At 40.4% G+C, this 22,461-nt stretch overlaps 2 protein-coding genes and 1 long non-coding RNA gene across 6 annotated transcripts; all 3 read right to left on the bottom strand.

Moving 5' to 3' along the window:
* Positions 1–841: 841 nt before the first annotated feature.
* noc4l (nucleolar complex associated 4 homolog) lies at positions 842–5,271 on the bottom strand (the record flags this gene model as incomplete). The annotated part of the gene is made up of 15 exons (XM_080047285.1): positions 842–1,206; positions 1,311–1,424; positions 1,604–1,686; positions 1,858–2,021; positions 2,470–2,580; positions 2,702–2,762; positions 2,919–3,030; positions 3,176–3,226; positions 3,319–3,353; positions 3,492–3,594; positions 3,744–3,893; positions 4,063–4,170; positions 4,400–4,506; positions 4,879–4,999; positions 5,119–5,271. 15 exons carry the CDS (start codon positions 5,269–5,271, stop codon positions 1,087–1,089), a joined length of 1,593 nt encoding a protein of 530 aa, XP_079903411.1. The 3' UTR covers positions 842–1,086.
* Positions 5,272–6,474: 1,203 nt separating this feature from the next.
* pus1 (pseudouridine synthase 1) lies at positions 6,475–9,935 on the bottom strand. 4 transcript variants are annotated; one of them, XM_080046390.1, is made up of 7 exons: positions 9,854–9,910; positions 9,613–9,698; positions 9,158–9,390; positions 8,912–9,049; positions 8,634–8,736; positions 7,733–8,433; positions 6,475–6,677 (listed from the first exon to the last, which is right to left on the bottom strand). In XM_080046390.1, exons 2-7 carry the CDS (start codon positions 9,674–9,676, stop codon positions 6,645–6,647), a joined length of 1,272 nt encoding a protein of 423 aa, XP_079902516.1. In that variant the 5' UTR covers positions 9,677–9,698; positions 9,854–9,910; the 3' UTR covers positions 6,475–6,644. The 4 variants fall into 4 exon arrangements, with proteins under 4 accessions (XP_079902516.1, XP_079902517.1, XP_079902515.1 ...); XM_080046391.1 differs by lacking the exon at positions 9,613–9,698 and having other exon boundaries at positions 9,854–9,935; XM_080046389.1 differs by having other exon boundaries at positions 9,613–9,922.
* A 7,599-nt stretch (positions 9,936–17,534) lies between these two features.
* On the bottom strand, positions 17,535–22,025 carry LOC307264860. Its single transcript, XR_013845324.1, has 5 exons — positions 21,304–22,025; positions 20,451–20,584; positions 20,206–20,299; positions 18,363–18,529; positions 17,535–18,271 (listed from the first exon to the last, which is right to left on the bottom strand). It is a non-coding gene; the product is annotated as an uncharacterized lncRNA (long non-coding RNA).
* Positions 22,026–22,461: the final 436 nt, after the last annotated feature.

Below are 22,461 nucleotides of genomic sequence, written 5' to 3'. Positions count from 1 at the left end.
GGCTGACTGCCTGCTGTGTGGCCATATGGGTCACGAGAGGATGAATTATATAACGAGATAGGAAATAGCATTTAAGGCTAACCTCTCTCACACACCTGTTATCACGACCTGAGTGGAAAACTGGCCACATGAGGGCGGCATTACTCTTCCTGGCTCACGCGACCTGTGACGAACACGACACTTTGCTGTTGAGTTTGATGCACCTGGTAGGGCGGGTTTTCATTGGTCGGGTGTGGTGACGTCACATAATTTCAAACATTGCTACGTCGAACCTAACCTGAGTGCAATCAACATGAAAGTGGAAACACCCGAGTGGGAGTGCAGGGGCTTTACCGCTGCATTATACTGTATTTACTAGTCCAAATCACAAATGAGACAGACACAGCTTTAGCATGTTATCTCCCTACACAGTTGCTAGGCTAACATATTAGCAAAACATTGCCCTTTTTCACATAACACTGACAAGATTATCTTGGCAAGGTCAGCTAATACATGAATCGAATATTTATTCTCTTTCTCTCACTTTGTGTCACCAACTGCTGAGATGTTGGTTCTTTACGTGAGCATCCTGACTGAAAAAGACACACTTTTGCTATAGCAGTGAGACTGAAATAAACAGTTAAAGTGCCATATAATGATCGAAAAGAGGCAACCTACTAGCTTGAGCTGTCTCTGCGTCCTAACCACAGACCATTTTGTCCATACATTCAAACGTGTAAAGAAAGGAATAGACTTCAACTTTCTAAAATTATGAGCTTAATCCTATTCATTTGTAAATATTTTCATTTAGTGATCCCATAAAGGTTCTTAATAGAAACATGCATTCACCATACGCTTTGGAAAAGGTTTTTATTGATGTGCAGTAGTAACACATCAAAGATGTCAAAGGTCATTTGGAGAAAAACATATATATAAATTCCACAATCAAATGCATTTTTGTTGTAGTTGTTACTGCTGCTGTAGCTTCTTCAGGTCTCAAATATGCATTCACACAACTGTTCAGCTCAAACTGTTGTAGACCTTTAACACTGATGGATCAACTGGTCCCAGAACTTGAGTCCACACTGTAGATGCAGTTCCATTGTTTTACTCCAAACAGAAGTGCTGTCCTAACACATCTCCCCCTCCCTTCAGTAACTGCGTGGCAATTTCAAACTCCAGTGCGACACTCTTGAGCTTAGACTGCTTCAGGTCTCTCTCCATCAACTGGGGATAAGAACATGGAACACATTAGTTGTGCTATTATATTTAACCTCTATGTACTTTCTATGCACTAATGGACAACATTGTGGGACGGGTCACATCATCACCTCATATGTTGTTATCTCCAGCACCTCACTGATGTCATCCTCCTGCTGTGACAGGGGTGTGTTGATCAACATAGCAGCTTTGGCAACATCTGGATGGTAATGCTTCTGCAGGGTCTGCAGGAAAGAAGAAGTAAAAAAATGTCAACTTCAATTGAAAATACAAAATGTACTTCCATTATGCTGCAATTCTATTCCTTTATCTTGTTGACCTATCAGCATGACAACGCCCACTTCTAGTGATTGTCATAGATTACTAAATTGTGTATCCAAAACCATCAACGTACTGTACACACCTTAATCTCCCACAAGCTGCTCTCTAAGGCACAGCACTGAGCAGGATCCTCTTCATCCATTAGATACGGGTCCTCCAAAGGTTCTGTCATTATGAATAGAAACAAACACATACTGTACATATATCCCAAAAAGCTTTTGATTGTAAAGCACTATGAAATGCTTATGAACGGTCTCAAAACATATAATGAATCTCATTGTGAAAATCAAAGACTGATTTTGAATGGTTATAGATGAAACATCCACTGACACCCACCATCTTCTGTGCTGGGCTTGTGAATAAGGACTCTGCAAGACGGGTGGCGACGGATCAGGTTGTATATGAAGGGCAGCACTATGAGGAGGGCTGTAGGTGGTGCTGTGAGAGCCAAACGAGCAAGGCGCTTGACAAAGGCAGCCACGAGGTACACCGGCAAGTGACTGGAAGCAAGAAAAAACACATGTATAGCATGTTACTAATGTTTTTATGCTTTTTGAGTTTTTTTTTTTTAATGGTCATCCCTTTGAATAGTGGCGAGTAATTTAGGTAAAAAAATATGTGATCAAGGTAGCCAATCAGATTTGTCACCGGTTCATAAACTGCAACCGGCGATCACTAGATTAATCCCTCCCCCTAGAGTCAAGGCTCATCAGATAGAAGATGAAAAGGTTGGGAAATAGGTGATGAAGAAATTTGATGTGTATTTATTTTTCTCAATATGAAAACCGTTTCTAGGAAACATCCATAATACAAATTTGAACCTAAAAATGGGCATGTGTCACCTTTAATAATTCAAATATCCCAGATACAGTCAGTTTGTATCACAATAAACTGAGGGAAAAGAAAGACTTTGCATGAAGCAGGACCTATGAGCAGGACGTATCTTACCTGGAGCTAAGGAAGAGATTAGCTAGGTGGAAAAAGCGGGCTCTGTACTTCACGTGGAAAACAGAAGGCTCGAGCAGATTATACAACTTCTTGTAGAAATCAGGGTAATCTCTGTAAAAGATACACACAATGTACAGTATAGCATTACAATTACATTTTAGTCTATGGTAGCCTTTTATAGATGGAGACCTTATATGACTAAAAATTAATTATTTCTACATGTAATACTCACAGGTTGTGTTGATGAATGAGGACAAAAAGGCCATTGAGAGCCAGCAGGCTGATAGCCCCACCTGTTCAACAAAAACATGACAACATATTGTTACATCATAAATTAATTACCAGCATCCCCTTGAAGAAATAAGAAATTCCAGAGATCAGATGCCTCTTTGCTTATTTTAAAAGGTGTGCTTGAATGCTGCCACTATTAAGCCATATGTGCAACTTACCAACTTCATAGGCAGCAGTCAAGAAGTCAATCATCAGCGTGGGTTTACTCATGTGGGGCAAAATGGAGTCATGAAGGATCACCAAGACCTTTTTGTACATATTGCTTGGCAACTACAATAGAGATGGGGAAATTCATGAGACAAAGCATGGAATGATAGCACAGTGCCATAGACAAGCACAGAGAGTACATTTTGATTGTGGAAAATGTGACAAAACATTTGAAAATGTGTACCATTAATTAAGAGTTTAACATTACCTTATACTTCAGAAACCCGAGCCACATCCTCTCAAAGACACGCTTGTGCTCCTGTAATGAGGCGCAACACATAAAATAGTATTCCGGAAACATTTAGGTCGCGAAATGTAAATGTAAATGTCTGATTACAAATATGTGCTTACGTTCAGTTTAGCTGCTTTCCAGTCCTCGTGCTTGGCTGAAAGAAAATATAAATTCAAAATAATTGTTTTTCTAATTACAGCAGCATTTCTACCCACACAGTAACAGTTCATCATCATTGCAACAACAAGAAAAAACTCACACTGTTGCATTTAAAAAAATAAGCAAGTCTCACCTTCTTGCTTGACCATAAAGTTGGTGAGCTCTGACTCCTGACTTGGCAAACTGATGTTGGACATGAGGGTGAACACATTGCTCTGATATACGGGCATCACTGCCTGAGAGGAAGAAGACAAACCAACAGTGTTCAGCAAAACCAAGTCATATTTACTAACATAAAGGAAACGGCATCCAAATTGTGACAAGGAAAACAGTAAACAAGTACAGCTGCAACAGATGAGCTAAGCACTGAGCGGAGTTGTCCTACCCCTTTGTTTTTCTCCATGACTCTGCCCACTGCGTCTCGGATGGAGCTCATGACATAAAACCGGACGTCCTCCATCTCAAGGAACTCCTGGAATCTGGAGATCAGCAGCGAGTTGTCTGCCGTTTTGGACAGCAGTCTCTCCACCACTGACTGAAACATGAACATGAAGCAATAACAGAAAAGTTTTTTTTTTTTTTTTTTTTTTTTTTAAAGGCCTTATTTCTTGTCTTTGCTAACAACAAACATTGAAGTTGCACAAAAAAAGGCCAAAGGATGTCTTGGTTTCTTTACAGGTTGTGTGAGTGACACAAAAGCCCACCTGGAGGAGTTCTCTTGGGAAGCTGTAGTGTTCCGTCCAGTCCAAGTCCTCCAGGGGATGCTGTCCTTCTCCTGCAGCAAACTTCATCAGGCAGCTTAAAGCACTCTCCTGTATCCAGTTATTTATATTTTCAAAAGAAAGAGAACATTAATAAAACAGACAACATGATCTCCTTTCTCGTGTGCTCAAACACAGCAACATGCTTTATTATGATTCATTTTTAGACCATAGAAGATAACCACTAACTTAGAATTGATGGACCACATTAACACATTCTGTATTTGTAAAGTGTGTGTGGGCACCTTTTCCATCCAAACTCTCAATCAACTGAACTCACCTTGACTCCGTGGGCTTCATGGCTGAGGTGCTCCAGCAGCATCTCCACACAGCTGTTGTAACGGTGGCGCATAAACATGTGGTATTTCTCTTCAGCACTATACTCTCCTGGACCACGAAAGATACAAACATAAAAGGAGATATGATTTGCAACTCTAATAGTGAGGGGTTGTTACTATGTTTTCTTGTCTCATATACAGCACATGTCAATCCAAATAGGAGTGGAAAGAGTCTCTTTTGTAAACTTGATTAACTCAGGGTTGACAGTTACATTCATGAAATGTATGTTTAAAAGGACTTAGATTAATTGTGTAATATGCACATTTATAGCAAATAAGGTTAATTGAATACGACATCAGTCTCATGAGCTATAGGCACACAGGCAGTACTGGTGTGACACCTATTTTAATAAAGTCTTTGTGTGACATTTGCTAATAATCGCCTCATGACTGGGATAATAGATAATCAGCCTGTACTCACCACTCAGCGCCTCGTCCTCTCCGGGGAGTTTTCCCATAAACAGCTCTTTCCTCTCCAACAAGGTGCAGAAGAGTTTGCTGCACGCGCTGACAGCACTGAGAACATCTTTCTCTTTTTCAGACTGCAAACAAATACGGAGAAGAGGCAAGAGCACAGTGTTGGTAACCTGGAGGAGTAGCAATATAGCTAGCTAACCAGCATGTACTCACAATTGGTGTTTGTTTGTGTGTATAACTTTACCTCAAGGACCTCAAAAATGTCAAAAACGTCATTGGCATGTTTTCTGCTCTCAAGTATACCATCGACTTTGCTAATTAGGTCGATTTTCACAGCTTTAACACTTTTCTCAGTTGTTTTTGCCGAACTCACGTTGCGTCTTTTGGCCGGCGCCATGTTTACTGAGTGATGCTTCGTTCAGGTGATGTTTGAAACATAAGAAACTATTTTTACAAAAGTCAACCTAAAATACTTTTATGAATCTGTAATAGTAATAATTTCATTAGGTCTGTATAGGTGGTGCAGTGTTAGTGTGTACATAACATGAATACTTGATACTAGGATTTGTTATACATGTCACTGCCTTGGTTGGAAGTACTGCAATAATAATTTTACTGTAAATCCAAGGACCAGTGAATGCAACATTAGTCCAAAACACTGTTGTGTCGCCCCCTAGTGACTGGAGGGTGAAGTGTTAGTTTACGTTTGACCCATAGATAGTAGGTTTGACCACTAAACACTGTTAGGTTAATGAGAACTTCTCAGCTGAGTTCTGTTAACAAATGAGTTTCCGATCAAAACATGGATGTAAAGTAAGCTAGGTTTAATATCTAAGTAAGTAGTGATGTTGACTTTCCAACTCATTGCATTTTTTTTTAATTAATACCGATACTAATGTTTGTGTCAGGGGATTTGCCAATGGTCTTACCATACCAATATACATTTAAACAAATAGCATTAACTGGAGTGTTGCCCCAGTTTTGCTAAGGTGCCATCGCTTCAAACTCAGTATAGAGATGTGGAACGATTACAGCTGTCACCAGTAAGTCTTTTCAAAGTACATATGTGTAGTGTATGTGAGTCTTATATTAAAATGGACACAAATAAATCCAAACCTATCCGTAAAAGTCCGCTTATGAGGCAAAGCGTGAGCACTAATTGGACTGAGAGACACACCCTGCGTTCCAAATCGCATACTCTTTCTTTTTTCTATTCTACAAACTACATCTGACCATAAAAATAATTTAGTTAGGATGAAGTACATACTTTTACTTATTTAATCATAACATTGCACGTTGATCTTGACTCTTGCTTTTATATCCGTCGCATCCCTGTTTGTTTTCATATGGAGGCTCTGTCAATGTGACGTTACTTCCGGTGCAGACTGGATTGTGGGTCAGAATCGCCCAAATAGGATGCCGTTTTCAATACTAAAAATCTTGGCCAATTGTAGTAGGCATCCGGGTATTTTCAAGCATGCTAAATCTGACCACAAGAAATGGGACATCCTAAATCTTTTTTAGAAGTATTATTTGTATTTGTTACATTGTGAAATTAACATTAGGAAACAATCTGGGTAGAATAAAGAACACAGACACGTTTATTATTATTGTTTAATAACATCTGTAAAAGAAACAAAATTAATCTTGCTAAAGAAAAGACGAATAAAAAGAGGAAGTTGTACTTTCACAACTTAAAAGATAGCCTCTTCCCAACAAAAGGAGAGAGAATGATTTGGCGAGGTGTCTTCTTTCAGCAGCCGGAGAGACCTAATCGGACTCATTTCCTACATCTGCATTGTCCTGTTGGAAACAAGGAGAACAACAGTTAATAAGTTAATAAAACTATGAAAAAGAAGATATACTTTCTTAATCCCCTGGGGGAAATCACATTTTTCACTCTCTTTATGTTACATATTTCACACACAGAGGCCCGAAATACACACATGCAAACAGGACCTATACACATGCATTAAGTGGAGAGATGCCAGAGTGCTGGGCAGCCAATCTCGCAGAGACAACGTTCCGGGCAGTTTAAAGCTGCGAACACACCGCACTGGCCCCCTGCGGCGGTTGGCCGCGTGAACGCAGGAGGCTCGCCGCTTGATCATTTGGGCTATATTCACCGCGGCCGCCGGCCGCCTCGTCGAAGGTTAACCGCATGAACGCAAGAGGCTCGCCGCTTGATCATTTGGGCCATATTCACCGCAGCCGCCGCCGGCAGCCTCATCGAAAGTGCACGCCCATACACCACGTTTCTTCCGGTTGCTTCCCTATAAATTAATTTCCTCCTGCATTTGCTGACGCCCAAAATGAGCTTGTCCTCGATTTCTGTCATTGTCGGTGGTAGCTGTTTGTCCATGGGATGGGTGTCAGAGGTCTCGAGGGTAGACCGTGGTCCTTAAATAGTGACGTCGGGAGAAGCTCAACGCTCATTGGCTGTGGAGGCGCGGTGCCGCAGAAAAAGATGAAAATTTTGATCTTCTGCATTCGCCGCATATGCCTTCGATTCACGCGCCTTCCATGGCGCAATTTCTACGCGCCGCAAATGGTCGCGCTTTCGATTCACACGCCTCACATGACGCCGATTCTTGTGTGGACGCGCGGCCACACGCTAGTACATTGACTTTGTATGCAATCTCGCCGCGCGGCCAGTGTGGTGTGTTCGCAGCTTAAGGGTTCGGAGCTTGCTCGAGGGCACCTTGGCAGTGCCCAGGAGGTGAACTGGCACCTCTCCAGCTACCAGTCCTCACACTTTAATATTAATCCGTGCATGGACTTGAACCAGCGACCCTCATACATACTCGAATACAGGGTTTCAAATACTATTGCTGCCCTACTGTGGCTTCCGGATATACCTGTTTCTGGTCCTTGTTGTCTTGAGCGCCGCTGGCCGTGGCTTTAAAGTCGTGGATGGGGAGCGAGGACATCCAGCTGACCATGGAGCCCTCCTGGCACTCTGTCTCCACGATGGTGGGGTAAATGTGGGCCTCTTTGAAGGCTTTGATGGCCTCCTCATCGCGGTCCCACTCTAGCTTCTCGTGCAGGCCGTCCCCTCCGAAGCGTTTGTTGTAGCGGTCGTAGTGAACCCCTTCCAGGACCAGGCCTAGTCCGGGGGCTTTGGGCACGTCCACCTTCTCCTGTCCCCAGCTGCGTTCCACTATTTCCTCCTCTGCGTAGCCCTTCATCACTGCTATCACCAGGCCGATCATCTTGCGGATCTGGTGCAGCATGAAGCTCTGGCCGCGCACCGTGATCACCGCGAACTCCGTGGCGCTGCGGACGAAGGGCTCGCCGCAAGACATCTCCATGATGTAGCGGCGGGCGCTGGGGTCGCTCGCCGCCTTCTGAGACGTGAAGTTGTGGAAGTTGCGAGTGCCTTTGTAGAGGGCAAACAGGCGGTTGGCCCTCTGTATTGTCTCTGGCTCCAGGCGAAAGGCCGCTATGTTCCCAGTGTCATTGTCTTTGGGGGAAAAAGCCACCGTGGGAAGCATGTAGCAGTACGTGCGGGCGTCGCAGTTGTTTTTGGAGTTGAAACCCTGGGTCACCCGTTTCAGGCCTGAAGGGACACACAAAAGGAAAAACGTCAATCGCTCAATGTTTTAAAACACACGGTCTCCTCTTGGCTCCAATCAATAACACCGGATTATGAGAAACAATTATCTATCCTTTTGTTTTAGTATTCATCATCCGGCAGCACATCTTGGGCTGCTTGTTGTTCAAACATGTAATTGGGCTAATCACTGAAATATGTCTCACCGAGCACTCTGATCTGTGCTGGCAGATTCTCATTGATTTTTTCAACGAGGTCTTCGATCATCCACACCTTTAGGGAACACACTTGGCCGATCGCAGACACACCCTGAACAAAACAGATGAAACACAGACACAGTTTGTCATAATGCAAAAAGAAGACGTACCTAACCTGCAAACATTTTACCGCCACCCATAACGTTTTCAGCCAAACAGAACTGTCTTGTTGGCCTGGAGCTGTGACATTAAGTCCTATTGTGCTGCTGAGTGTACTAAACACACACCTTATCCGTTCTGGCACATCTTTGGTATGACATCTTCCTCATGTCCACGCCATGGTTTCCAGGAATGCAACCAGATTTTGTAAGTGCGTTGACCAGCTCGTCTTCAATGGTCCTAAATTGAGTGGCCGTTGGATTTCTCTGAAACATGGAAGAAAAAAAAACATCCAAATTTACAGGACGTTAAGAAAATAAAGGGCTTTCGAAAAAGTATTAGATTAAAAAAATGTAATTAAAAAGACCAGCCACCTGCATGCCATAGTATCCCTTTCCGGAGTATGCCAAGAGGATGGCCACTTTCTTTTTGGGATATTTCTTTTCATCTTCACCGAGTTCCCCCTCTGCTTTTATTCTTTTGGCAGCCTGCACCTTCTCAGCAGAGTCATCTTGGTTCTCCTCGTTGGGTCTCTTCAGCACCTTGGCTGTCTGGTCATCAACTATGGATCCTTCACTCATCATGCAAAGGAACTTATGGAGGTCACCTGTGTAGAAGAATTACATCAAACATACAGTGATCATCGTGCCCTAACATAGACCTACTACGACAGTCAGTAGAGAATCATGCTCTGAATGTAAGCTAATATGTGACAGAGACTCCATTACATTTGGCACATTTAAACTAAACAGGCATGAAGTCGTGCAAACAAAGTAAAAACAGCAAAGGAAACATACACGGTGCAGGCTACACTGTCACGTTGTCTTACCGTGTCTCTCTAATGTCAGTTTGCGGTTCACTAAGGCACTCAACAGTGGTCGGATTTTAAACATGTCCCGCTAAGCCAACATGTAGCTAAAAGAAAGGAACTGGCATATATCAGCTGAACTGCACTACCTGATGCTAAACGCGTAGCATAGCAGACCGTTCAGACAAATCCAACCTGAATGGAATCCGTTGACGAGATAGCCTAAACAATTTAACAGTACAACGTGAGTGTGCTTACTAACCAACAATTATGTATCAAATAGTGCTGTGGTAGATGCAGCAACACCAGCAACACACATGGCCAATGGCAACTCTCACCTCAGCAAAAAAAAAAAGGAAAAGAAAACTCTGACCTCAGCTGTAAATATCGCGAGACTAGTCGTCTGCCTATTGCATACGTCATAACATCGCCCTGTCAACCAGTTTTTTTTTATTACGCTCGAATATTTACATACAGAGATATGAAAAATCCAAGCCTGCTGATATTGAAGTAATTTCAGCATAAGGCACCTTAATAATTTAAGGGTTTCATGTGTTAATTTATGGTAGAAAGGGGAATAACATAAAGTAAAACATGTAATAATGCAATCATTGTGTTGTCCACTTGAAGGCAGCAAAATCCCACCAAAAGAGGAGTCATCGAGATATTATGGAGATGCTTTTAAATGCACATAGAAAGGTTGTGTTTTGCAATCTTATCTCCTCTTAAAAATATATGATGTTATACTCAAGATAAGCTGTAGCAATAATGAGATTTTTCCTCAGGTGGGCGTCAGGTCAGAGCCAAAAACATCGAATGGGCTTTTTTCTTTTTCTTTATAAATTTCATAAAGGGTAGACTATGATGCTGTTATAAGATCATACTCAATAACTTTCAGTTTAGACTGGCTGCATGTGGCTAGAGATTTACAAAGGCTTCGACCTCACTTTTGCTTCTCGACTTCACCTGAACGCCTCACAACCTAGCAAGCTCACACAATGATAAACATGGGTTCGTTGTATAAACCAAATACATGATGTACAGCTCACTTTTGAGTACATTGCAAGTCTTATTAGTCTATTTTTTTATTAGCCACTCATTATAATGTGCTGTGACTCATGAAACCTGAATGCATGTGAACGCTTACGTCAAAATATCGTGACAGGGAGGTTCAGCACTTCCAGATCAGAGAGAGGTGTTTATATCTTTCTCGAGGACACCACAACAACCAGTGATGCTGGTTGCTAAGAGGCCAAACCTGTAAACTTGTTATCATAGGATAGTCCTACACTGCTCAGTGCTCAATTGCACTTTTTCAAAGCACCTTATAAGGTGATCAAGTCGTTTTCTGCTGTAAAACCCAATGCCAAACATAGGCATGCAATGGGACTAAATTCCAATATCACATTAGGCATGGGCCCCATTATTCCAACACATACGGATGTTAGCCTACTGGTGCTTCTTCCAGAGCAATGAAGCAACCAATAAGGTTTTGCTTATTGACACAGCTCAGCAGTGGCAGGAGTGAATGTTATTTTGCAAATTGAAAAAAGCTAGATGAAAATGAAGAGTGTAGACGGAATGAATTGCAGCTGACGCGTGGTAATTCTAAGCATATGTTGTTGCACTCAGATCTCCTGACTCCCAACTCTAAAATTCAACTGACAAAAGAGTATTTGAACTTGGTAGAACAGTTATTGTCTTAAGCATAATCATGCATTTGGTTGATAATCAAGGAGACCTTATGGGACATGTTCATCATGTATTTCTGCAAACTAGCAGAAATGTTCATCAAGCTGCTGGACTTAAACAAAGCCAATGTTGTTGTTTGTCCTCACTGTCCTGAGATGTTTTATCTGGAGGTGTATGGTATAAAATAAAATAAATATGTAAACGGTAAAGAAGGATTACACTCCAACCTTTACCTAAAGCTCACACTCACCTGTATTCACACATAGTGCCAGCTGGCCACAGTCCTTTCCTACAAGAAAACAGCCACAACAGAACCTTGGATCAAATTTGGACTGAAATTCGCTGCCTTTGCACTGCCCCCACATCTAACAACAAATCATAAATTGAAAAAAGGCCATCTTCATTGTTGGCAAAGAAAGCCACAGCTGTTAAAGCTGAGTTATGTAAGCATGTGAACAAATTAGCATACATGTATAAAAAAGGAATGGTCTGACTATTTTGCAAATCAGTAAACATTAAAAAATGCTGTTTATGAGTTAGATTAAAGGGGGGAAATGGGCATCAAATGAAGTATTGGAATTCAATTAACATATTGGCATTCACTCAAACATCATGATTTGTATTTACTCAAGCAACAATGCAGCAATTATAGAATAATAACTAAATGCAGGCTTCAACTCATTGTGTGATTTGTTTAAATCTTGCAGTGAAGCATATTTTGACAAGACCAACTATAGGAATAAGAGGCGGGTTGTGAGCGGCCCAGTGATAACTTCTATTCATCTGCTTTTTGAGACTTGCATCCTTGTTGTCTGCATCTGTTTTATTTTTTATTTTGTAATGATTTATTTCAATGTGTTATTTTTTATTCAATGGGTATGACAATTACTTTCTTCACCAGAAACCAACTGGGAATTATTCCATTTTTCTTTTCATTGGCATTATCAATACCATTAAATAAAATCACTATGAAATATGGAAATAAACTATAGTAACATATAGCTTAACAATTTATGACAGCCTGGGTTGCAAAAGAAGGTGTAGTGTATTTCGTTATGACACATTCTAAGATTAATGATAAATCAGGAGATTGTTTAATTACATACAGAGTTAACTATAAGGGGAGCCAGGAGTAGCTCTCGTGGGTATATGTGTGTGCAGGATAGGAATGTGTATTGCTTAGTGGGGGAAGCCATAGGTGAGATTTCTGTAGGTGACTCAGCATGCACACAAAGGGAGGCTCCGGGGTGACTGTCTTGTAGGGGCAATTTAGGACAGTTTGGTTAAGATTTTATCAGCTAATGTATTGGCCCCTGGCTTAAGGGATTGTCCCAATGTTACTGAATCAGACTTCCTGACCCCAAATGGCAGAGCACCTTCAGGTGATGAATACCCCAGATGTCCTCTAGACATTGTAGGTCAGAGCTAGTTCGGGTCCACCAATCAGGAGTTAGGCGAGGTGGAGCTTACTGACCTAAGGCCCAATCAGCTAAATTAGATTTTCAGATTAAAGGCCACCACAATTCAGGAAGGGTCAGGTCTTTTAGTATACAGAAACTTTTCATAGCTTTTGGTTTTATGCATGTACCTCTATTAGTTTTTTTGGCTACAAACACTTTAACTTTTTATTGGCTTCGTTTTGACTGCAGGATGAGTTTTGTTGTAAATAAAAGAATTGTTCCTGAAGACCTCCTCATCTGCCTCAAACTGTGTCTTCTTTCATCAACCCACTACCAACGCCGTTTTTCTGAGTAAAGGCCGGAAAATATACTGCAAAGGTTTTGTAATTCTATTTTTTGTATCAGCAATCTCAATTGTCACCAACTGTCACTCACTGCAGAGGAGAACAGTGCACTGATTTGGTGTTTCCTTATCAGTGAGCAGGAGTCTGATTGCGTCAACCCACATTAATCACAGAGTCTGGAAATAACTTTCAGATAGAGGGCAGATAGTAGCCTATAGCCTGCAAAAGACAGAAGCCATTTCACCCAGGAGCTATACCTCATCATTTACACATACTTTGTTTCAACTCCTTCAAGAATTCCTTATGCTTTATAGCAGCCACATGGCAACATGAACTTCTGATTGCACTATACGCCATCTATTTCTGACTGCTTTCTATGTGTATAGTATTTTTTTATTGAAAAAATATAAGGTACTGGAACAAAAGTTATAGCCTACATGTCTCGTCCAAATTTCCCTGTCATCAATCAGTGCAAATACAAATACAATATAATATTCAAATTCAACTTTTACGTCATGCAGTTTTAGCAGGAACATTTTTTTCAACATTTAAAAAATAAATAAATTAGCAAATGATGAGAGCTGTGTTATATCACTGACACTGTTGCCCTGTCGTTTTGACAGAGAATGGGATTCTTCGCAGACAACTCCGATAACACTGACAATAATATAAGGTAATGGAACTGATAAGCATTTCATAGGAAATTCCCTTAGGGCACGTGTCCACCTTACGCCTTTTCCAGCGTTAAACGCTGGCTGTGCGCTCGGGAGTGTATACTGAGCGTTTTTTTCGGCCGCTTTTTTCAAGCGTTTTATGCGCTGGGAGAGAGAACGCTGTGAGCGGGGGAGAGAAAAAGCTGATCGTCATCTGTCACTGTAAGACCTATGATCAACACTGGTTTAACTGTTTAGGCTTTCTGTTTTCTATTTAAAACCGTTACATTTTAATATGAGTAGTCTTATGAAACGGAGAATCAAGGGAGTAGGTTTGATTTGGACATTGGTGGGGTCCGTGGGATATGAAAGTGCTTCCTAAAGTTGATGGGTTTTTTTTGTATTCGCAATGATAATTGAAAAAAAAATCAATAAATCGGCTTAATTAACATGTTTATAATGCATATCTGAATATCAAAAGAGAATATGCATTCTGTAATGTTATAGGTTAAAGCGACTAATGAAAGAAAATGAGTCAACTTAGAAGAGTTTTCAACTTTACTCTGGTGCAACTGAATCTCATGACTAACATATTAATCATTATTGAACCTCACCTGTGAATTTCCAGCCTCTCTTCCATCTCCTCCAGCCTCTCCTTCTCTAGCCTCTCCTTCATCTTCTACAGCATCTCCTCCTCTGTCTCCTTCTCTATCCTCTGCTCCTCTATCTCCTCCAGTCTCTCCTTCTCTATCCTCTCCTCCTCTATCTCCTCCAGTCTCTCCTCCTCCAGTCTCTCCTCCTATCTCCTCCAGTCTCTCCACTGTCTGTCACCTGACAGAAGTATGTTGATGCATGACATATGAACAGATATATTAGGGTACATACATGGGTAGACAAAATGTTCACACAATTATTATGTTTTATTCCCCCAAAATATATATGTATGCAATGTGCTTGTTGTTACTGTAAATGAGAGGGAAACCTTGAAGGAAAATAAAGGTTATTAAATTTAATTAATGTTTATTTATCCCAAAAAAATGTTTTAAACCATTGCTCCCTTTCCACACAAATAAAACATGAAAATAATGGTAGGCCTATACCTTAAAATGCGGATCTCTTTGGCATTATAGCCTATGCTTACTAATAATCAATATCAGTATTGTTATGGCTCTAAAATATATAACCTTTTAATTAACTTACACGTTGACTTCTAAAGAAGTCTCTTATGTCCAGTTTTCGTTTCTTCGACATCCTACACGCACGCACGCACAGCGCGCGCGCACGCACAAGCATAAAACACACACAAATATATTAAGTGTTACTGCAAATGACATCACTGATATTAAAATCCGTCTCGCTGACGTGACCGAAGGCAGAACTTACACTCGCAGATGCAGATATTAGCTATGCACTGAGGCGTCCTGTTGCTCCTCCTGTCTGGGACTTAAGTTGCCGGTAGCTTTTTTTTTTTTTAACAAGCAGATGGAGTGACAGCGGGGACGGCCAATCAGGTTGAATATAGGTTTGCGGGAAACCGCTACAGCCAATCAAAGCGCGATAGTTGTTTAGAGGCGGGACTTCTAGCAGAGACTGATTTTTAACCCTTTGTGTACTATAATTATTGCCTAAACAATACGGACAGCGGGTGTATTATTGGTAGGGACTACACAGAGGCTGGATTTTGGTAGGGTCGGGACCCTACCGTCCCTATATAATCCTACGCCCTTGCGGAGAATACTTTCCACCATCCTCTGTTTGGATGAGGAGTTATCACGGACACACGGAGCAAGTTGTAGGCTGACGTGTGCGCATGAAACGATCCGTAACCATCCAATAAATAGGCATACATGCTGCCAGCACTTCTTGATGTGAAAATAGTGATTATTGTGTGAGTGGTAACAAACAATTCTAAACTTGTATCCTCATTTAGCTGCCAGTCTCGCTTACAAACTATAGTAGTCCTACCATGAAGGATGATTTACAGTTGCCTGCAAAGTAGAAAGTGGAGCGTGCAGGAAATTAAACCATAACTTATATGAATAGGACATTTTGGAATAGAGGAGAATATAACTGTTAGCTTTCATCCACAATATTATAAATATACATGTGTGATGAAATATGATGAACAATTCAATTCAATTCAACAAGCTTTATTGGCATGAATGTATATGAACAATATTGCTAGTAGCCTACCATGTAATAATAATACATATATTTTTGATAACATAGCATTGATAATAATCAGTATTGTTCTGGTTATGAGCACATATGATGTGTTAAAGAAACAGAATTTGGATTTGATCACATACTCTACAAATCTTAATCCTTCAACACTATGTCTGGCACAGAATAGATTGAAACTAAAGACATGATGACATAGTTCACCATTACCAGGGGTGTTAGGCTACTTTAATCCTACTTACAATCTTGTGATAAGCTAAAATGTTAGAGGTTTACTTTAATGTATTGCAACAAATGAGAATTTGATCATATTGTGTTGTTGATGTCCTATCTATCCCTTTGTATAGAGCTCAAAATTACGTACGCCTAGATTAAATAGGCTATAATATTCTTGAATTTCCCTTTCCTGGATTTTCCCTTTATATGGATAAATAAAGTATGCCTACTTTTTTCACCTTTGTTGCTAATTGTGTGTGTGTGTGTGTGTGTGTGTGTGTGTGTGTGTGTGTGTATGTAGGCCTATTTCATTGATAAGAGAAGTCAAAACAAATCATGTTGTATCATAGAGAAATTTGTACTTGGTGCATTATATCCCTACAAATGCAGTAATGCCTGTTATAATAGGCTACTTATAGAAAAAATGATGGCCTATCATCATCCTTTTCTAGAAAAATCTGTCTCTCACACCCATGGACCTATAATGAAACACACTGTCACTACCCGATCTGTCCGACCTACCCGATCTGTCCTCGCGGAAGTGTTTTTCGCGCTCTTCCGGGTTGGAAAAACTACGGCAACAACACTTGGAAATACAGCAGGGGCATACAGTGTTAAACTCAAACACAATTTAAAAGCTTGATTGCCATCATAGCTGCTTAGTGAGTAAGCTAACTAGATAGATGGTGTGAAACTAACAACTTTTAAAAGATCGCGATCGCGATAGCTTAGCAAGTATGCTAACTAGAGAGATAGATGGATTTATTTCTTTCTCTTCATGTAAGGTTTGAATACGTTTTTTACGTTAGCCTTTGTAGTAATCTCTCATTAACCGAAAGGTTAATTCACCCGTGTTCCCGTCCCGTTGTCTCCTAAATAATGTTTAATAAAGATAATTGATTGTGATACTACAGTGTCCTCCTCGTTTTGTGTCCATACATAATTGTTAAGGTGCTCTCTATCTCCTCTAACCCAGAGGCAATTGGTTTATTACAGTAGTCATCTCTCATTATGTAAGATTACATTATTTTTTTCTTTTCTACACTTGGTTTGTATTTATAGTTTAGCAAGATTTAACCACCGTGTTAACCCTGTTTGATTGCAAAATTAAATGTTTATTTAATATTACTATAAACATTTAACAATAGGCTACATATGGAGTATTTTAGTTAAATGTACTCTAGCATGTATTTTAAGAAATATAAAGACTATTTGATGTGTTATTTTATTAAAAGAACATCTATCCCTTGAGTTAACTGTTATTTTATTTTACATCACACTGAACAAAATGTATTTAATGGGAGTTTCATCATATTTATCAGTTAAAACCATAGATAGTATAAAACATTTAAAAGCGTAGCTCTGATGTACAATTTCCAGCACCTGTAGCCTTGCAGTAGGTAATTGACTGACCGTGTGTAGTGTCTTGCAGCGCAGTGGAACAACAAATGGTGATTTCAATAGTCAACAAGTAGATACATGCTCATAATGCTCATATTATTCTGTCCAGTTATAAATTAACTCAAGACAAGGCAAGTTTATTTGTATAGCACAATTCAGACACAAGGCCTTTCAAAGTGCTTTACAGGGGCAAGAAATACATCAAGATTAAAATACATCAAGTATGGAATACACATAAGAAAAGTGAATAAATAAATATGAATAGAAATAAAACATTTAAATAAAATAAAAATGACAGGTTAAAAGGACAGAAAAGTCTTTAGATTTAAAAGGAGCTGAGAGTTAAAGCAGAACTCAAGTTTTCTGAGAGTTTGTTATTCAGAGTGGTGCATAAAAACTGAAAGCTGCTTCTCCTTGTTCTAACTCTGGGGACTGTAAGTAAACCTGTCCCAGACGACCTGAGGGCTCTGGACGGTTCATTATGGTATACCTTTTAGAATATTAGTGTGTGGGTATTTCAGTCAGTGCAAGACAGATCGCACCCTCCCTTTTCCCTTCTCTCTGATTACATTTTTTAGGTATGTATGCTCTCCCAAATCCATGGGTGTTGCCTAGGGCAGAGTCCATATTTTCCTTGAACCCATGTGTGGGCTAGTGGGAACATCTGCGTAGAATATTTTCCGCCTCTTCGTGGAGGTGCTCATGGGTTTGGAAATAATCCAATAGCTGGGATCACAGCGGCTCCTGTGATACCCTCATATTGGCCTAGGCGTTGTAATCTTCCTCAAGTGTCCTTAACAAAAGATAACAAGTTACAGCAGTGGCAGAAAATATTCAGAATGGCCTATCTTAGTTACACACTATCATGTGAGTTTTGGTCCTACCTTCGGTGGGTGCAGGGTAAGTCGGCGGGGTAGCCTAAGAATAGGCTGAAGTACTCCTGCTAGAAGTGATGCTCCCAAACTTAGTATAACAGATGAACTACGCTTCACTGATGTAGTTGACTTGTTTATTCCTCCGTAATTGGCTTCATCAACATCACCGTGAAAAACTAAATGAATACAAAAACAGAAATACTGTAAGTACACAGAAATACAGTATACATGTTATAAAAATAAACAAATATACAGTGTGCGCCTTCTTTATCAATATTCAGGAGAGTTAGCCTAACATATTTTTGTCCGTCATTTTCCATCCACTCTGGAGTACCGCGACAGCCTAACTGACTGCCTTTTTATATCTCTCACATGAAAACAAGTGACCCAAAACGATATCCATTCTCTGTAAACCCTAGAGATGATTGTGCCTGAAAATCCCATAGATCAGGAGTTTCTGAAATACTCAGACCAGCCCGTCTGGCACCATCAACATTGCCAAACCATTCCATTGTAGATCTGGCTGTATGTTTAGGGTCATTATCCTGCTGGAAGGTGAACCTCCACCCCACTCTCAAGTCTGTTGCAGACTCTAACAGGTTGTGTGCCCTGTATTTGGCTCCATCCATCTTCCCATCACATCTAACCAGCTTCCCCGTCCCTGCTGAAGAACAGGACCCCCACAGCATGATGCTGCCACCACCATGTTTCACAGTGGGGATGGTGTGTTCAGGGTGATGTGCAGTGTGAGTTTTCCACCACACATTGCATTTTGCATTTTACAAAAACTTCAATTTTGGTCTCATCTGACCAGAGCATCTTCCTCCAACACTTGCCACAAACCATTAGGGGGACACAGCATAATCAGATGAGACCAAACTTGAAGTTTTTGGCCTAAATGCAAAATGCAATGTGTGGCGGAAAACTAACACTGCACATCACCCTGAACACACCATCCCTACCGTGAAACATGGTGGTGGCAGCATCATGCTATGGGGATGCTTTTCTTCAGCAGGGAAGAGGGAAGCTGGTTAGAGTTGATGGGAAGATAGATGGAGCCAAATACAGGACAGAAAACCTGTTAGAGTCTGCAAAAGACTTGAGACTGGGTGGACTACCCTAAACATACAGCCATATCTACAATGGAATGGTTTAGATCAAAGCATAGTCATGTGTTAGAATGGCCCAGTCAAAGTCCAGACCTAAATCCAATTGAGAATATCTGGAAAGAATTGAAAATTGCTGTTCACAGACGCTTTCCATCCAATCTGACGCTGAATCTGAAGCTCGAGCTATTTTGCAAAGAAGAATGGGCAAAAATATCAGTCTGTAGATGTACAAAGCTGGTAGAGAAATACTCCAATAGACTTGGAGCTTTAATTGCAGCGATAAGTGGTTCTACAACGTATTGACTCGGGGGGGGGGGCTGAATACTTTTGCACGCCACACTTTTCAGTTTTGTATAAAAAAAAATTTAAATCATATTTCATTGTCATTCCACTTCACAATTATGCGCCACTTTATGTTGTTATATCACATGAAATCCGAATAAAATAAATGTACGTGTGTGGTTTTAATGTGACAAAATGTGGAAAAGTTCAAGGGGGATGAATACTTTTTAAGCCACTGTATGTGCTTTTCCAGGTGGGCACAACAAACATGTCCACAATGTGAGCATCTTTTCCCTGTTAAGAGCAGTATTTATGACAATTTGCATCAAAATAAACCTACAAAGAACATGCAGCCTACCTAAAACATTTGACATAATGGGACTAAAACTAATTACCTGTCTCTGAGCAGCATCCCACACTATTTTCAAAGTGACTAAATACAGCAACATGTATGTACTCACATTGGAATCCATGCGGTGACTTGAACCAGTCCAGAACTCTTCACGGATGACAAAGACTTCTCCATCCTTGATCATCAGTTCCCCTGCGTCCCCACTTGTGTCGAGGACATAAATCAGCAAAAACAAAAAAAAAATCTGAATTATGTCATGAGTTAACCAAACACTTGATTAACCCCCTCTCATTCTGAATACACATTCAGTTGGCCTTAGCCATATGTTCATGATTAGATGGATGTGTCAATTACCTGTTTATTCTGTAGAGGACACAAGCCCTTACTCCATTTGACCCCCGTCCATGCATAAGGATGGTCCGCGGATGGTTCCATTTCTATCAAATACTGATGGTCATGGTGAAACGCCACCCGAGTCAGTCCACGATCTGATAACAAATAGACCAGAAAATATTTGTCTATTATGAAGCCATTTCAGATGTAAATATTCTTGGACATGGTATGTTAGATTTATCTATTTTGTTTTTGTTTTGTGCAATATGAATTTTAGGTTTACAGGTCTAATATTGTTATAAAGAATGCATCCCTAAAGCAAATATAATTTAACTCAATCCTGTGCATAGGATATAGTATTTTTTTCATATTCTATGCAATGTATAAGAGGTTAGGCTACAATAGCAAAGCACAGAGTAAGAAAAATATTGTACCAATTAAAACAATCTAACCTAATGCACCTTAAACCATGAGTGTTTATGAGCAGATAAATTTTCCTTGCATTAATGAAGGGTCAAATGTATTGGCTTCCTATGTTAATATCGTACACAAGTTGCAATTGCAAACATGTACATCAGTAGTTGATGTACGCTGTCACAAAAACAGATAACAATAATAAATATAATAAGCATTACAAATAACAATAAACAAATACAAATACACAAGTAGAAAAGAGAAAATACAGTAAATAAACGTCAGTTTAGAAGTGCTCACATTTGGTCTGCCTTGAGCATTTTTTTTATTAGATGGATCTTAAAAGTTGAATTTGTAGGGCACTCAAGTGGCATTTACTTCCCTACTGAGAGAACAGTTTTGCCAAAAACAATAGATGACATATAGGCCTACACAGTAGGACAATACCATGCACACTCACCTGCAAAGCTGTGTTGATGCCATATTCCGCAGGCAGGTGGAGATCCCGATCGTCATGGTTATCGTTAAACTACACTACACCTTTTGTATTAGCCTATTTTATGTTTTAAGTAATAATATATCTAATTCTGTAATCAAGCAGGGTTACAACGATTCAACCTAGTATAAAATATCAATAAAAACAAAGTGTAAAAAAAGAAAATGTCATTTAAATTTACATGAGATGAAATCTGTAACCCTAAAGGCCAGGACACACCAGCCCGAAAATCGCCGTCGTAGAGTCGATAGGGGGTCGGGAGACGAATCTGTTTGGTGTGTGCCGTGACGTCGGCCGACGTAGAGGTCGTCGGGCTTGTTTTGAGCCGATTGAACATGTTCAATCGGCGGCCGACCGTCTTTCATTTGGAGCAATTTGATTGGTGGAGGGCTAGCGAATCAGTGAAGCCCGGAAGTGAGGCGGGTAGCACAAACAGCTAACAACAGCTAGCCATCGTTTTAATGTGTTTGTTCGTTTCGTTTTGAGAGTACTCACATGCATCAACCCTTGTTGACTGCTCGACACCATGCTCGACACTCTCTGCTAAAAATTGTGATCTTATGGTCCATAAATATAAATACGTATTTCTATCTATGTTTATGCTCTAGACAGCTGTCCCATCATTTCCGGCTTTCGTATTTTTTCGGGCCACAATACAGATTAGCGCCGCCTGCTGTTATGGAGACATTACGTCCCGCGCAAGCAACAGAGCGTACGGAAAGTCAGCAGTCAGTTTGGTGTGTTCTCTGGCCGCGACGGGAAGCCTGGAGCTTCCTGAAACGGCCGACACTATTTTTTGCGTAGTCGGAACAAGTAGAAACAAGTCGGACTGGTGTGTCCTGGCCTTAATGTAACAGTCAAATTAAACCTTTCATAAAGATAAATAAAACGATCTATCTATCTATCTATCTATCTATCTATCTATCTATCTATCTATCTATCTATCTATCTATAGTTAGCTCACTCGCTAAGCTAACGCGCTATCAGCTAACGCGATCTTTTAAATGTTGTTTGAGTTTTCACACTATCAATCTAGTTAGCTTACTCGCTAAACTATCGCTATCAAGCTATTAAATGTTGTTTGAGTTTAACACTGTATGCCCCTGCTGTGGTGTTGCCGTA

The sequence above is a fragment of the Ammodytes marinus genome (genome assembly GCF_949987685.1).
Source record: "Ammodytes marinus genome assembly, chromosome: 18".
Classification (NCBI taxonomy): Eukaryota; Metazoa; Chordata; class Actinopteri; order Uranoscopiformes; family Ammodytidae; genus Ammodytes; species Ammodytes marinus.
Note: the sequence above shows the minus strand (reverse complement) of the source record. Positions and strands in the feature narration are given on the sequence as shown.

Coding starts and splice junctions, on each gene's coding strand:
- pus1 (XM_080046389.1), bottom strand. CDS start 9,676: ATGTTTAAAATCCGACCACTGTTGAGTGCCTTAGTGAACCGCAAACTG. Junction 8,434..8,633: donor AGCACAGATCAGAGTGCTCG/GTGAGACATATT, acceptor GTGTCCCTTCAG/GCCTGAAACGGGTGACCCAG. Junction 6,678..7,732: donor ACAACAAGGACCAGAAACAG/GTATATCCGGAA, acceptor TGTTTCCAACAG/GACAATGCAGATGTAGGAAA.